The sequence below is a fragment of the Callithrix jacchus genome, chromosome 2 (genome assembly GCF_049354715.1).
Source record: "Callithrix jacchus isolate 240 chromosome 2, calJac240_pri, whole genome shotgun sequence".
Lineage (NCBI taxonomy): Eukaryota > Metazoa > Chordata > Mammalia > Primates > Cebidae > Callithrix > Callithrix jacchus.
Genome location: NC_133503.1, coordinates 32944258 through 32959998, shown reverse-complemented (window position 1 = coordinate 32959998; position 15741 = coordinate 32944258). Strand labels below are relative to the sequence as shown.

Here is a 15741-nt window from a genome sequence, read left to right as displayed (position 1 = left end):
CTGTCCAGAGCTCACCCCACTTCCTCCCACCAAGGTAGCTGGGCCTTAGCTAAAGCCCTGCGGTCTGGATCTAACCCAGTTAGGGCCTGTATCCTAAGTCCCGTCATGGGCAATGCTCTGTCAGCAACTTTGGGACAAGTGAGGTACTGCCAGCTGGACTCTGGGTCCTTCAGTATATCCCTTAAGGCTGAGGTCAGGCCAGGCCCCCTTTACTCTCACAAGCCCAAGCTCTCTTTTCACCAAGACAAAGGCCAAATCCCTCGAATACAAAGATGTGCTTGCTGCAGTCCCAGGATCAGTCCCCGCTCAGCTGTCCTTTGGGGCCACAGTTCTGCCACTGAGGCAGCTTGGAAGGGCCTGGCCACAGGGCGTGGACTCAAAGCCCAGCTTCACCATTTACTGTGTGACTCTGGGGAAGCCACTCAACTTCTCTGGGCCCCAGTGTCTCCATTCCCCAAAACAGGTTAATAATGGTATTACCAGGCCAGGCGTGGCAACAAGAGTGAAACTCTACCTCAAAAAAAAGGCCGGGCGCGGTGGCTCACGCCTATAATCCCAGCACTTTGGGAGGCCGAGGCGGGTAGATCACAAGGTCAAGAAATCGAGACCATCCTGATCAACATGGTGAAACCCCGTCTCTACTAAAAATACAAAAAATTAGCTGGGCATGGTGGCCTGCGCCTGTAATCCCAGCTACTCAGGAGGCTGAGGCAGGAGAATCGCTCGAACCCAGGAGGCGGAGGCTGTGGTGAGCCGAGATCGCTCCATTGCACTCCAGCCTGGGTAACAAGAGTGAAACTCCGTCTCAAATAATAATAATAGTAATAACAACAATAATAATAGTACCACCTACCTTATAGAGCATTAAATGGATTAATGTTTACAAAACTCTTAGGAAAGTGCCTGGCACACAGTAACGTGTGTGTGTGCGCGCGCGCGTGTTTTGTGTGATGTGTGTGGGGTGTATGTTTTGTGTGATGTGTGATGTGTGGTGTGTGTGTGTGTGTGTGTGTGTGTGGTGTATGCGGGGGGGTGTGTACGAGGTGTGGGGTGTATGTGTTGTGTGATGTGTGAGGGTTGTGTGTATATGCGTGTTTATGATGTTACCTCTCTCCTGAAATGGAATATAGGGGGTATTTTGCCTTGGGAGGGCATGGTTTACCCTTGGCTCAGCTGTGTGCTGCCCCAGTTCAAAAAGCCAGCTCTTCCCACTCCGTACTGGTTGCCATGGTTGTTGCTTTGGAGCCTGGCCTCCATCTGGCCAGCTCTGCCAGGGTGGAGAGGCCCCTTACTTGAGAGGCATCCTGGGGTCAGGGGCAAGACTGCTAGAAGTTGTGCTGATGGGGGGGAGGGGCAGGGCTTTAGATGGCACAGAGACATGGCAGAGCTGTGGTGAGGGCTCCTGGGCTTCCCCACCACCACACCCAGTGTCAGCAAAAAGGGCAGGAAGGATGAAGGAGACGGGGAGGCAGGGCCCCAGGCCAGGAAAGAGAATGGCCTCCAAGCCAGGAGGAAGGCCTATATAAGGTCGAGGGGGCATGGAGAAGGGGAAGAGGCTTGGCACCACCTTTTCCCACATGAAGGAAGGTCCTAGGTCATGATCGTAGTATGACCGCACCCCACACGAACAGGTGTTTCCAAATGGAAGCAACACTAATACCCTCAATCCAACAAAATTCTGCCTTTCTCTATGAAACTGTTATTTCAATAAACACACTCTTTTAAAAATGCAGCCTGTAATTTTGTTGTGAACCAGCTTTGATTGTGCCCTAAGCACATGCTAAGTGGGGGTGTCTGGATGCCCACCACTCCCTGGCGTAACTACACACATCTGCTTGCCTGGTCAGCTGCTACCTGGCCAAGCCTCCTGAGGTCAAGATCGCTGTCGTCCCTCTGAAGAGCCGGGTGAAGGGACTCACACCAGAAGGTATCTGCTGTGCTTCCTGGGTCTCTCATCTTCATCTGTTTGCCCCTTCTGGCTCTGGCTCTGGCTCTGAAGGAAGCTCTCCTACCAGGTCTGGACTGAGCCAACCCTAGGCCAAGGCCTCACCCTCAGCTATAGCCGGCAGGATGGAGGTCAGCTGGGAGGGAGGACGGCATCAGCTGGCTGGGATCTATGGGAGGGGATGGGTCTTTCCCCAGAAGACCAGACATACATCAGAGGTTGGTTCTGCCCTAGCTGAGACTTCTGGCCATACTGAGGGCAGGACAGGCCCTCACTCAATTCAGTCTGGAGAGGGGCAAGACAAGTGCTTGTAGTTCAGACAGATTTCAGACCATGAGGTGGCCAGACCCACCCAAAGGCCAGGGACAGAGGGTGCCTGGGGCGGCAGCTGGGGGAGGGCAGCCAGAGCAGCATTGCTGGGATGACCAGGGCACAGGGCTCTCTCTCTGGGCCTCACTGGGGCAGCCCAGAGCTTGTTCCCGGGGCCTCTGATTTCCTGGCCCAGCCCACTAGGCCCCGGTGGCCATGCAGGGAATTCCCCAGAATTTCCCGACTTCCTCATCTATAAATGGGGACAGTTATATGTACTTTGTAAAGCTAATACAATTGCTAAATGAGGAGATGAACACAGGCTCAGTACAGCAAGTCCTCAAGGAGAAGGGTTTCTCTAATAATTCTGACCCTGGTGTCTAGCAGGCACGCTTCCAGAGGAGGGCTGTGCAGTGGGAGGTGCCCAGGAGGATGGAGTGGCTGGGCTGGAGGGAGACAGCAGCAGAAGAGGTGCAGAGATGTCTCTAAGAAAGCATCTCCCCACCCCCAGTCCATCCTCTCCAAAGGTGCTCCATGACAGGCCGGGAGCACCTGGCTCATGTCAGCTTACCACAGCCATGCCTATGTTGGGAACGCACCTTGTAAAGCCAAAGCAGCCGGGAACACATGCTCTCCTCTCGATGTCAACAGATAAAGCACCCTACAGGCAGAATGAAGCCAAGCTACTGGTGTGGAAGCATCTGCAATTAATTACCCAGGCCAGTAGATGTTTCCGGAACCAACTGACACTGACATCAAGTAGAGAGGACAGACTGCCGGGCCAAGCCTAATCAAGACTGACCTTGCTCTGTCCACCTGGTGGCCTGCCCTGGCCCCCGTCACCCTGGGCACTGGCACGTGTGGCGGTGACTTGGCATGCATATTCTCACTTAATCTTCACCAGGCACTGCCAGGCAGACGCTGGTATTATCCTCATTCTACAGAGGAGGAAACAGGCTCAGACAGGGTCAAGTAACAGTTCCTCATCTTGCAGAGGAGAGTCGGGGAGGAGCTCGACCCATGTTTCCAGCTCTGGGCAGGGGATTTGGGGAATAAAATCATGCTTTAAATTCTGCATATACTCCCAAGGCTCCCCCAGGCCTTCTGGAGAGGCCTGGGGCACCCCTGGTTAACAGAAGGCCCCAGACAAGTGTTAATAAGCACTCGGCCGTCAGGAGTCACTGGGAAAGGGTTGCCTGCCCCTCCCTTTCCAATCCCACAGAGCACCCAAGTGGAGCTTCAAGTCTGCTATGCCTGTGATCAAATCACAGGTGCAGCTGCCAGGAAGTGAGGGTGCCAACGTCAAGGGAAGCAACAGCTGTGATCTTTGCCCCAGGCCTGGTCTACAAGGGATCAAGCAAGAGCCACAAGGTTGCCAAGGCCAGGAGCAGAGAGCCAAACACCCAAGCTGCCCAGACCAGGCAGACTGGTGGGTGGGGGAGGCCAGGACGCAAGGCCCCTCTGCCCCGAGACATGACTTGGAGGGTTTCCCAGGCTGCATAAAGAAGTACTTGGCTGAACTCAGTAGCTGGAGGCAAGACCCAGGGCCATGTGGCTACCTTCTGACAAGAGCGGACAGGGGTCTCTCTGCCTCATGAGACCAGAAGGGTATAAAGCCCACATGACTCATCTCTGAACCAGCCCTGGCAGGGGAACCTCCCCAGAGGCCGGTAATAGGAATGGCTTCCTGAGCATCTGCTGTATGCCAGGCACTTGACTGCCCCTCTAAGAACTCCCTTAAAAGGTTCAAAAAGTCAAAAGCATGGCTTGTCCCTCTCTTAAAGACTAGTGAAAAGTCTGGAGATTTCCCTGATCAGAACTGCTCTGGGATCATGCATGGTGGCTCATGCCTGTAATCCCAGCATTTTGGGAGGCTGAAACAGGACTGCTTGAGCCCAGGAGTTCCAGACTAGCCTGAGCAACACAGCAAGACCTTGTCTCTACTAACAATCAAAAAAATTAGCCACATGTGGTGGCATGTGCCTATGGTGGGAGGATCACTTGAGGCTGGATGAGGCTGCAGTGAGCTGAGATTGCACCACTGCACATGCACTCCAGCCTGGGTAGGTAACAGTGAGGCCTTGTCTCAAAAAAAAAAAAAAAAAGCCAGCCGGGCCTCATGCCTATCTATATACAATCCCAGGACTTTGGGAGGCCAGCCAAGGTGTTGGGCAGACTGCTTGAGCCAAGGAGTTTAAGACCAGCCTGGACAACATGGCAAAACTCCATCTCTACAAAAAACATGAAAATTGGGTGGGCACGGTGGCATGAGCCTGTAGTCCCAGCTACTTGGGGGGCTGAGGTGGGAGGACTGCTTGAGCCTGGGAGGTCAAGGCTGTAATGAGCCAAGATTGCACCACTGCACTCCAGCCTGGATGACAGCGTGAGACCCTGACTCTAAAAAAGATAAAAAAGAGAGAAACAAAAAGAACTGCTTCGGGGCCGAGTTTGGATCAACATTACAGAGTGCCTGCTGTGTGCCAGGCCTGGTGCCAAGTGCTTTCCATGCGTCATTTCACTCCATTATCTCAACATTACAACTGCATGAGTAGGTGAGTTATTATTATCATTCTAATTTCAGAGATAAGGAAACTGAGGCCCAGAGAGATGACATTTCTGGTCCAAGGCTACACTGAACATGAGTGGTAATGTGAACGAAAGCATTCTTGCTCTAGAGCCAGGGCCGAGCCCAACCCCTTAGCCTCTCAGGTAAACTGCTATTATTTCTGGAAGATTTCAATGGTTTGTTGGACGAGGAATGGAATACAGAATAAAAATGGGCTAGAGAGGAATGCCAGCACTGGCAGGAAAGCAGCCTCCCCTTCTTCCCTTTACGCAGTGGTCCCCTAGCCTGGGCTACCTGGCTCACCTCACCACGGGCTCTGGGATGGCCTCTGCCCCAGCGGGCACCTGCACACCTTTCTCCCATTCCTGTCGCCATGGGTCTGCCAGGATGTAGTAGTCATCCGGGCTGAGCTGGTATGAGTCCGGGATCTTCATGGCTGTGATCAAATCTGTCCGGAAAACCTGTGAAGGGCAAGAGGAAAGAGAGTGACTTCAGATTGCCTCAGGGAAGTCTGCCCCACAGGCCAGAGGAAGAGGCAGATACATGCAACTCAAGTGAGCATTCTGCCTGTGCACTTACAAGTAAGACGACATAAAGGCAATTGGCACGATGAGTAAACACAGCTCTGAACCCAGCACATGCTCTGCACACAAGTGCACGTTCTATAAAAGTGATAAACTGGGCCAGGCGCGGTGGCTCACGCCTGTAATCCCAGCACTTTGGGAGGCTGAGGCGGGTGAATCATGAGGTCAAGAGATCAAGACCAGCCTGGCCAACATAGTGAAATCCCGTCTCTACTAAAAATACAAAACTTAGCTGGGCTTGGTGACATGCACTTGTAATCCCAACTACTTGGGAGGCTGCAATGAGCTGAGATCTCACCACTGCACTCCAGCCTGGGTAACAGAGCAAAACTCTGTCTCAAAAAAAAAAAAAGGTGATGAACTGAATTCACATTGCTCTGACCTATAAAAAGAGAATTTGATGGGAGTGAATGTACAAGAGAGAGAAAGACTGGCAGAGAAAGGCAAAAATCAAAATACAAAGAAGAAAAACTCAGAGGACAGAAAGGCTAATGTGAAAGCAGTACTGATGGCTGGGTGTGGCGGCTCATGCCTGTAATCCCAACACTTTGGGAGGCTGAGGTGGGAGGACTGCTTGAGGCCAGGAGTTCAAGACAGCCTGGGCCACACAGCAACATTTTGTCTCTACAAAAAATTAAAAAAAAAACGGCAAGAGGGCCAGGTAAGGTGGTTCACACTTGTAATCCCCACATTGTGGGAGGCTGAGGAGGGAAGACTGTTTGAACCCAGGATTTTGAGACAAGCCAAAATCAGGCAACATGGTGAATCCTGATCTTTACAAAAAATAAAAAAAATAGCTGGGTGTGGTGGCACGTGCCTGGAGTCCCAGCTACTCCAGAGGTTGAGGTGGAAGGATTGCTTAAGCCCAGGAGATTAAGCCTTTAGTGAGCTATGATTGTACCACTGCACTCCGGCCTGAGTGACAGTGAGTCCTTGTCGCAAAAGACAAACACAAAATAAATAAAAAAAATGAAAAATACTGCCCTTATGTGACTGTTCAAGATATTTCCACTGGAGGGTTACAATGATGTTATCTATCTGCACCCACAGGCACAAGCAGAGGTATAAAACAGCACAGGGCGCCAACCCCAGGAAAGGCCAGGACCTTATGCTAACAGCCGGGGGATGGTCTGAGCCTGGGGCAGCCTAGAGTGGCTTCATGTGAGCTGGGACTTCCAAGGTCCCTGAAGAACAAGGACACTGTCTCCTAACTGGACAGGGGCTTTGTGTGTCGGGGGTAGGAAGACAGGAAGGACAGCATTGTCTTCCTTCTTAATCAGGCCCATCTAAATCCCTCAGAGCAAAGCAATGAGTGATCACACTCCGAGCACCTCCTCACTTGGGGCAAACTGCTCTTCCCAGAGTTTCATCTGTTGCTCTCACCTCCACCCCCACTTCCACCTTAGAACAAGCCCCAAATTCTGCTCCGGCTGGCACTGGCAATGCCTCCTGCCCCAGTCACCTGATCCTGCTGTGATCCCCCCCAACAAAGCACTATTGTGGAATGTGGTGGCACCTCTAGACACCATGTGACTTGCTCAGGTACCAACTTTCCCAGTGATCATCGTCACTTGAGAATCACAAGTTAAAGATGAACTCACATCACTGAGATATGAGAAACCACTTCAAGGATTACTACAGGCCTCAGACCAAACTCCAACCCCACACTCCTCCCCAGAAAAGTCAGCATCCACTGCTGTTCCGGGGCTAAGTCAGCTCACTTGCCCTTCTGAAGGCTCATGACAGACAGATTCAGTGGTAACCTCTGCCTGCTATGTGTGCCTCATTTGAATCTAGGTCCATAACTACAAGGAAAACACTGAAGTGGGTGCACTGAGGGGCCTGGAGGCAGCGTCCTGCAGAATCTAATTAACATCTACATCTAGCTGGAGACGGCCCTGGCTTGAAAAAGGTCAAGTTTCTTGAAGACTCTACTTGCCAATATAATTTAATTGTTAGGAATAACACCCTAACATTTAATTAGGGTGCCAGTGTGAAAAAAATTAAAATCAGATTACAATTAAATGCTAATTAAACAGAAGATGGAATGTGGCTAAGATTTCACAGCCCTGATAATTTGCATATCTTATTAGCAAGTAGTAAGATAGCTAATGCAAGAGGGTACACTCAGGCACTGCGTGCTTTCAGGGGGCCCTTCAGTAGAGGCCTCTGCCAGCCAAGGCCTGTGGAGACTCTACCAAGCTTAGCACAGGACCTGGCAAGAAAGAACTGACCCCACGGTGATTCATATTGCCTCAACGTTCTCCCCACCCAAGCAAGCCAATGGTGCATCACCCCAAGCCCTGTTGCTCTGAAGCCATGGAGAACCACACACTTGAGACAGTGCATCATTCTGTCCCAGAAATCAATCCTACGATAGCCCAGTGTCACTATGTGCCCTCCAAAGAGTCATGGGTGGGTTAGAAACCTTTTGCTGTTCTCTCATCCTGGGTAAATTTTTTTTTTTTTTTTTTAGACAGAGTCTTGCTCTGTCCCTAGGCTGTAGTACAGTGGCATGATCTTGGTTCACTGCAACCTTGGCCTCCTGTGTTCAAACGATTTTTCGGCCTCAGCCTCCCAAGTAGCTGGGATTATAGGTGCCTGCCCCCTCACCTGGCTAATTTTTGTATTTTTAATAGAGACCGGGTTTCATCATGTTGGCCAGGCTGGTCTCGAACTCCTGACCTCAAGTGATCCACCTGCCTCGGCCTCCCAAAGTGCTGAGAGTTCGAGACCAGCCTGGCCAACCTGGTGAAACCCCATCTCTATTCAAAAAAAGAAAAAAAAAAAAGGGCTGTTCCTGAACTAATCTATTATTAGCCCCTCCACCCACTCTGCGAGGTAAGTACTACCATCATTCCTATTTTACAGTTGAGAATCCCGGGACTTGGGTTAGTTAAATCACTCACCCAAGGTCTATGCTGTGGAAGTGGCAAAGGAACCCAAGCCAACACAACTCCCAAGCCATCCAGCCCTCCCTGTCCCTTTTGGCCAGGTGCTCACTGCCTAATGCCCCTGAGTTAACTTGAAGCCAAATCAGGTTACTTCCCCAGGGGTTGAAATATGCAAATCCAACTGTGGTCTTTGCAAATTCCGAGGCCTCCAGTGGCTTTCCACTGTCCTCCCACTGAGCCCAGACTCAACAGCAGAGCCAGCAAGGCCCTGTGACCACACAGATCCACTTGCAGTCTCCCAAGCACTTTTAACCCTCTGCACACAGGAGAATGCTGTCTGGGACAGTTCCCTTGCCAGAGTGGAGCTGGCACGCTTCATCCTTAAGGTCTCAGTGCAGCTTACATCTGCTCTAGGAAGCCTTCCCCAATCCTAGGCTGGGTTGTGGGCTTTGTCTGAAGTTCCACAGCCCCTGTATTAGACTCTCCTGGTTTTTTGCCATGTCTTCCCCACTAGAAGGGGAGTTCAGTGAGGTCTGGCTGAGCCGCAGGGCTGGAGCCCAGCAGTGCAAACAGGGCCTGGCACATGCTAGGTGCTGAGAAATGTTGAATGACTCAAGATCCTTCCATGGGCCAGCCACCTCCTTCTTTGGTTGCTGTCCAAGACTACAGCTGGGTACTCCGTGCCTTCCAAAGGAGCCTCTGTGCATTTATGTAAAAACTGCCCACAAATACGGCAGCCAATTGTAACCTAAACATCATTTTGTGTTGAATTTCCAGGAGGTAGACTTGGAAAAGGTTTAATTACCCCCTTAAAACTCCTTTGAATGATTTATGAAAACTAAATAAAGGATAAAATGGACACTGATGAACGAGAAGCCTTACTGTGACAAGAAAGTTGGAAGCTGAAAAACAAGCAATTTTCTTAGAATGTGAGTGTTTACTATTTTTCTCTCTTTTGGCAGAAATTGACAAATTGTCTTTAAAGGTTTGCTGCCTAGCAACCAAGTTCTGCTGAGCTGCCTGGGAGATGTTAATTGTAGCTTCTTCAAACAGTATGAAGAAATGTTTAAAGGCCTCAAACTCTAATTGAATAACCAATCTGAGTGCTAGGGGTGCCAATGTAGCCCTGGAGGGAGCTAAACAGTCTGCTCTGCCCAGATGTAGGGACACTGCTCCGGAAACACATCACATGGCCTTGCCCTCATGTCTTTTTCTGAGACTGCAGATCACAGCCATTCAAAAGGCTGGCTTTCTGCACCTATTTCCCTAGGAAGAACTAAGCAAGAAAGCAGAGAGTGAGTGACCTTCAAAAGCAAATAAACATGATGACAAAAGGCAAATTTCACTGTGCACTAACCACCCGGCTACAAGGTTTAATATACGATCAAGATTTGTAGCTATGATTTGAACACTTCATCCTGGGACCTTGGTTCTCTGCTTCCTTTTCTCAAGGGATGAATTACTGTATTACACAGTATTTCAAACTAAGAGGTACAAAGAGGAAATTTAGTTACTTAAGAGAAAAGCGCTGGGCGCAGTGGCTCACACCGGTAACCCCAGCACTTTGGGAGGCCGAGGCGGGTGGATCACGAGGTCAAGAGATCGACCATCCTGGTCAACAAGGTGAAACCCTGTCTCTACTAAAAATACAAAAATTAGCTGGGCATGGTGGTGTGCGCCTGTAGTCCCAGCTATTTGGGAGGCTGAGGCAGGAGAACTGCTTGAACCCAGAAGGCAGAGGTTGCGGTGAGCCGAGATCGTGCCATTGCACTCCAGCCTGGGTAACAACAGCGAAACTCCGTCTCAAAAAAAACAAAAAAACAAAAAAAACCAGAAAAGCTCCAGCAGCTATTGCACAACTACAAAATATAATTACTTGTGTAATTGTATCTATCTATCATCTATCAATCCATCTATCTATCTACTGTACTTTTTTTAGAGGGAGTCTTGCTATCTACTTATCTATAGTACTCTGTCACCCAGACTGGAGTGCAGTGGTGTGATCTCAGTTCACTGCAACCTCTGCCTTCCAGGTTAAGAGATTCCCTTGCCTCAGCCTCCCAAGTATCTGGAATACCTGCTGTGTGCCAAACACTGTGCCAAAAGCAGGCACAATGATAAACAGGACACATGCAGTTACCCTCTGACCAGTCATGTTTCAAGCTACCACTAGGCTAAGTTCGTAAGACACTTTAAAAAAATGGAATCCTCCTTCTCCCCTGGGTGAAGGGTAAAGACGGGGGTGGCCAGATTGTGTTGGGCCTCCAAACAACAGGATAAATAAGATGCCTTCCTGAGAAGCAGAGGTGTTATCCAGATGTTTGAAATACAGGCACCTGCCACCACACCCAGCTAATTTTTATATTTTTAGTAGAGATGGGGTTTCACCATGTTGGCCAGGCTGGTACCAAACTCCTGACCTCAAGTGATCCGCCCACCTCAGCCTCCCAAAATGCTGGGATTACAGGTGTGAGCCACCACACCCAGCCTATTTGTGTAATTATATATATTTTTATTTTTTTTTGTAATTATATTTTTAATATTGAGCCCAGGAGGTGGAGGTTGCTGTGAGCTGAGATCTCACCACTACACTCCAGCCTGGGTGACAGAGTGAGACTCTGTCTTAAAAAAAAAAAAAAAAAAAAAAAGAAGCTCATGGAAAGAGTCAATGAATGAATGAATGAATCCCAGGATTTTTCTGATATATGACTAAACTCTAAAACTTCCTGCCCTGTCTTAGCAGGGAGAGAGGAGGCTAGCCCGAATAATTCTGCCAAGTGAAACAGAAACTGGTCTTGGTCACTGTCCCAAAGCCAATTAAAATGGCTTTGGTCAGGACTCTCTCTCCTGAACATCTGTCCAGAGAAAAACTCCCAATGTGGAGCTAAAAGTGGTCCCTTCCTCCTCACCTCTCAAGGAATGTTTTAAGGTCTGTATTTAAAGAGCCAACCTCATCATAATTGTTTTCTGAGCACCTCATCTCATTATAAACATCTAGGCTGGGAACGGTGGCTTACACCTGTGATATCAGCATTTTGGGAAGCCAAGGTGGGCGGATCACGAGGTCAGGAGTTCGAGACTGGACTGACCAACATGGTGAAACCCCATCTCTATTAAAAATACAAAAATTAGCAGGGTGCGATGGCGTGGGCCTGTAATTCCAGCTACTCAGGATGTTGAGGCAGGAGAATAGCTTGAATCCGGAGACAGAAATTGCAATGAGCTGAGATCGTGCCACTGCACTCTAGCCTAGGTAACAGAGCAAGACTCTGTCACGAAAAAAAAAAAAACAACAGCTAATAGTAAAAGGTGGTAATTGCCCTGTTAAGGCATGTTAGGTATTATGTTAAAGTTTTACATGCATTGTGGCACCTAATTCATATTACCCTCGTTTTCCAAATGTGGAGACTGAGATTCAGAAAGCTTAAACCACCTGTGTGAAGTCTCCACTAGCCTTTTACCACAGCAAAACTGCCTGCAAGACACAGAGAGCTCTTCTTTTAAAAAATCTTTCCGGGGTTGGAACCTGATGAAGAGTGTCCCAGCCAAGAGCAAACTTATGCAGTTAAAATTCAGTATAAATCATGAGAGAAGGGCTATAAAAATAGCTACCCTCTGCCCAGTCATGTTTCAAGCTACCACTAGGCTAAGTTCGTAAGACACTTTAAAAAAAACCCACTCAACATCTCTTTCTTTTATTTTCATGAGGATAACAGCACTTCCTGCTCTTAAAGAGAATTTATTACACACATTTCTTTTGCAAGACAAGTCCCAGAGGCCAGGAGGCCCTTCCAGCTGGCGGGAGACGCAATGTTTCCAACTATATAAGTAGATCCTGCCCCCCACTCCAGAGGAAGGCAGTGTGAGTCTCAGAAAGCAGGCGCTCAGCCCAGCGGAAGGACTCCCCACAACCCGCCTGCCTCATAGGGTAGCAAAGGAACTGCTGGTGGGCTGGAAACTTGGCTCAAAACCACAAGGGCAAGCACAAAACCTTTTTTGGATTCTCCTGTTTTATCTCTCAAATTGTGGGCATTTTGCATTTTACGGTACCATACCATACGCCTTCAATGTTTTACTATAAAATGGCATTTCAAACATCTGGATAACACCTCTGCTTCTCAGGAAGGCATCTTATTTATCCTGTGGTTTGGAGCCCCAACACAATCTGGCCACCCCCGTCTTTACCCTTCACCCAGGGTAGAAGGAGGATTCCATTTTTAAAAGCATGGGTTAAGCTGAAAATCTGCATCTCCACTCGCTGCGTTTTCTTGGAGGAGTAGGGGGTGGCACTCCTTATAGAGGAACTTTCAAGGACACTGGGTCTGGGGGACACCCCTTACTGGTAGCAGAGGCTTCTTCTAGGCCCCATCCCCACAGACTATGCTTTGGTAAAGGGCCTCACTGGTATGTGCAACTAGAGATGTACTAATTTGTCACCAGAGCCTACACAGGAGCTGACAGGCTTCCAGCTCAGGGTGGCCTACTTTACCCGACACTCCCCACCGCCTGCCCCACTCACCTCTGGGACTCCCTTCACTCCCCAGAGCTCCATGAGTCTTGGGAAGGAGTCACATCTGCAGGTCAACTCCCTGGAAGGGCCCAGGGCAGAGCTCTAAGTTCATTCGCATGGGGTCACAGATGTCCTCGGGCAGAGCCTGGGCGTTTTTGACAAAGCCAGGCTGCACTTCCCACAACAGACACCTTCCTGTGTAGCACCTGCATCCTGCTGACACAAGCTCTCCAGGGACAAGCCTGTGCTTTCTGTCCCCAGCACGGAGCTAGGCCCACTAGCTACTCTTGAGTACTCGCTGATTTTGATCAGCATTGGCAGCTCCCAGTCCAGAGACCCAGGCCTTTACCCCGGCTGACTTCTGGGGACTCTGACTTCCTGAAAACGCAGGTTTCTACCTCAAGACAGCCTGCCTGGGGAAATCCCCACCGCCTGGCCTGCCCTTCTGCCTGTGTCTCTCTGCCCAGGCCAGAGGGGTATGCCACCTCAAACAGTAGCCCCTGAAAACACAGGGCTGGCCTCCAGGTCTCTCTCAGAATGTCCTTCACATCTCCAACAGGTTCGGGGCTGGAAAGAAATTTGTTAGTCCCCCAGCCCCTGTGGGAAGGAGACGGAGTGGTGGACTGCCCCCACCCACGCTCCCTGACGTTGCTTAACTCTTTGAACCAGGCTGGAGAGCCTCCCTCTCTCTCCTTCAACCTAGCCACAGCTTCCACTCCCCACCCCCTCAAAAATACCCAAACAAGCTTCCAGGGAACAACCGAGCCAGGAACTCCTGTCTTAGGCAAAGGGAAGGGAAAAGTCTATGGCAGTTGTTCTTTTTGTTCGTCCGTTCTACTTTTTTATTTTTGTTTTCGAGACAAGAGTCTCATTTTGTCACCCAGGCTGGAGTGCAGTGGCGCAATCTTGGCTCACTGCAGGCTCTGCCTCCCAGGCTCATGTGATCCTCCTGCCTCAGCCTCTAGAGTAGCTGGGATTACAGGTGTACACTACCACACCGAGATAATTTTATGTACTTTTTTAGTAGAGACAGGGTTTCACCATGTTGGCCAGGCTGGTCTTAAACTTCTGACCTAGGGTGATCTGCCCACCTTGGCTTCCCAAAGTGCTGGGATTATAGGCATCAGCCACTGCACGGGGCACCTGTTTCTTTTCTGGCAGCTGTTCTGTTTTTTTGAGATGGAGTCTCGCTCTGTTGCCCAGGCTGGAGTGCAGTGGTACCATCTTGGCTCATCTATGGCAGTTGTTCTTAACCCTGGCTCCCAACAGGTCTTGTTAAAAAGTACAGGTACTGGGGAGCGTGGTGGCTCACACCTGTAATCCCAGCACTTTGGGAGGCTGAGGCAGGCAGATCACAAGGTCAGGAGTTCAAGACCAGAGTGACAAACGTGATGAAACCCTGTCTCTACTAAAAATACAAAAAAGAGCCCATCGTGGTGGCACACACCTGAAATCCCAACTACTCAGGAGGCTGAGTCAGGAAAATTGCTTTAACCTGGGAGGTGAAGGTTGCAGTGAGCCAAGATTGTGCCACTGCACTACAGCCTGGGTGACAGAGCAAGACTCTGTCTCAAGAAAAGGTACTGGCCAGGTGCAGTGACTCACGCCTGTAATCTCAGCACTTCCCGAAGCAGGTGGATTTCGTGAGGTCAGGAGTATGACACCAGTCTGGCCAACATGGCGAAACCCCGTCTCTACTAAAACTACAAAAATTAGCCTGGCGTGGTGGCAAGCGCCTGTAGTTCCAGCTACTCAGAAGGCTGAGGCAAGAGATCTCTTCAACCCGGGAGGTGGAGGCTGCAGTGAGCTGAGATTGCACCACTGCACTCCAGCCTGGGCAACCGAGTGAAACTCCATCACACACACACACACAAAAGTAAAAAGTACAGGTATCTAGGGTGCTACTCCAGACCATGTAAATCAGAATACCTGGGGTGGGGTGGTATTAAAACAATAATCTCTGCTCTGTGACTTCCATCAAATTCTCAGAGATGTGTCCCACAAAGGGTTAAGCAGGAACAATGGCTACACCATTTGGTGAGCCAGGCAAAGCCAGAAACTCATTGTGTAAATAATAATTTACACAATAATACCAGCTCCCTAGGCCAGGCTCAGGACTTCAGGGCCCAAGGACAGGCGTGGCAGCGGAAGGCAGCAGGCTGAATTCTCAGGGGCAGCTCCACCTTTTCCTTCTACTGCCTTAAGGAGCTCCCAGGGAAGACTTCAGGCTTTGCGCACTTCCACTAAAAATCCTACCGAAGCCTCCCAGGAATCCCAGGGCCCCATGCCTTCAGCTCTAAGTTCAGAGGCCGGCACTTACTCCCCTTTCACTCTGGCTCAGGGAGGGGACAGCCACTGGGCAAGGGCCAGATGGGAAGCTGGGCCTCCAGGCCTTAGCCCTGTCCAGGGTCCTGACTCCTGGTCAAGTGCTTTCTTCGGCCCAAAGGCACCTCACTTGGTGTAGAGTGCCCCTTGACTTGCGCCCTTCGGGTGCACTGGGAAAGGGCAGCTCCTGAGAGGTGATCACAGGGCATCCCTGTCTATCTCATCCAAACCCAACCCCACCCCTTTCATAGCTGTTGGATTCACTGTGCCCACTGCCCGTGCTATGCTAAACACTCCTGGTCCTCAAGCCCCTCATGCCATCACTGTCCACATTTAGAGATGAGGAGACATGTGAACCACAGGCTTCCATAGCTCTGCAGCCACTAAGGAAGGGGTTTCCACAGCGCACTTATCACTCTGTAAGTGTTCCTGCTGGGGACTCCTGCCACACAAACCATGTGACCAGCCTGACAGCCACTCCACAGGCTTCATACTCCAGGGGACTGAGCAGATAAGGCTCCCAGAACCCCCTTCACCAGAGTATCCAAAGCCCAGGCTCAGCAGACCATAAAGTCCCCACCCTAGTTATTCACAGAAAGAGCAGCCCA

At 50.2% G+C, this 15741-nt stretch overlaps 1 protein-coding gene across 18 annotated transcripts in view; it reads right to left on the bottom strand.

Moving 5' to 3' along the window:
• Positions 1–15741, bottom strand: part of JADE2 (jade family PHD finger 2) — a 59076-nt gene that overhangs the window by 26227 nt on the left and 17108 nt on the right. For all 18 annotated transcript variants that reach the window (XM_035284880.3, XM_078359428.1, XM_078359452.1 and 15 more), the window contains one exon: positions 5124–5281. In XM_035284880.3, coding sequence (XP_035140771.1) covers positions 5124–5281 — 158 coding nt within the window. The remainder of the gene's footprint in view (positions 1–5123; positions 5282–15741) is intronic.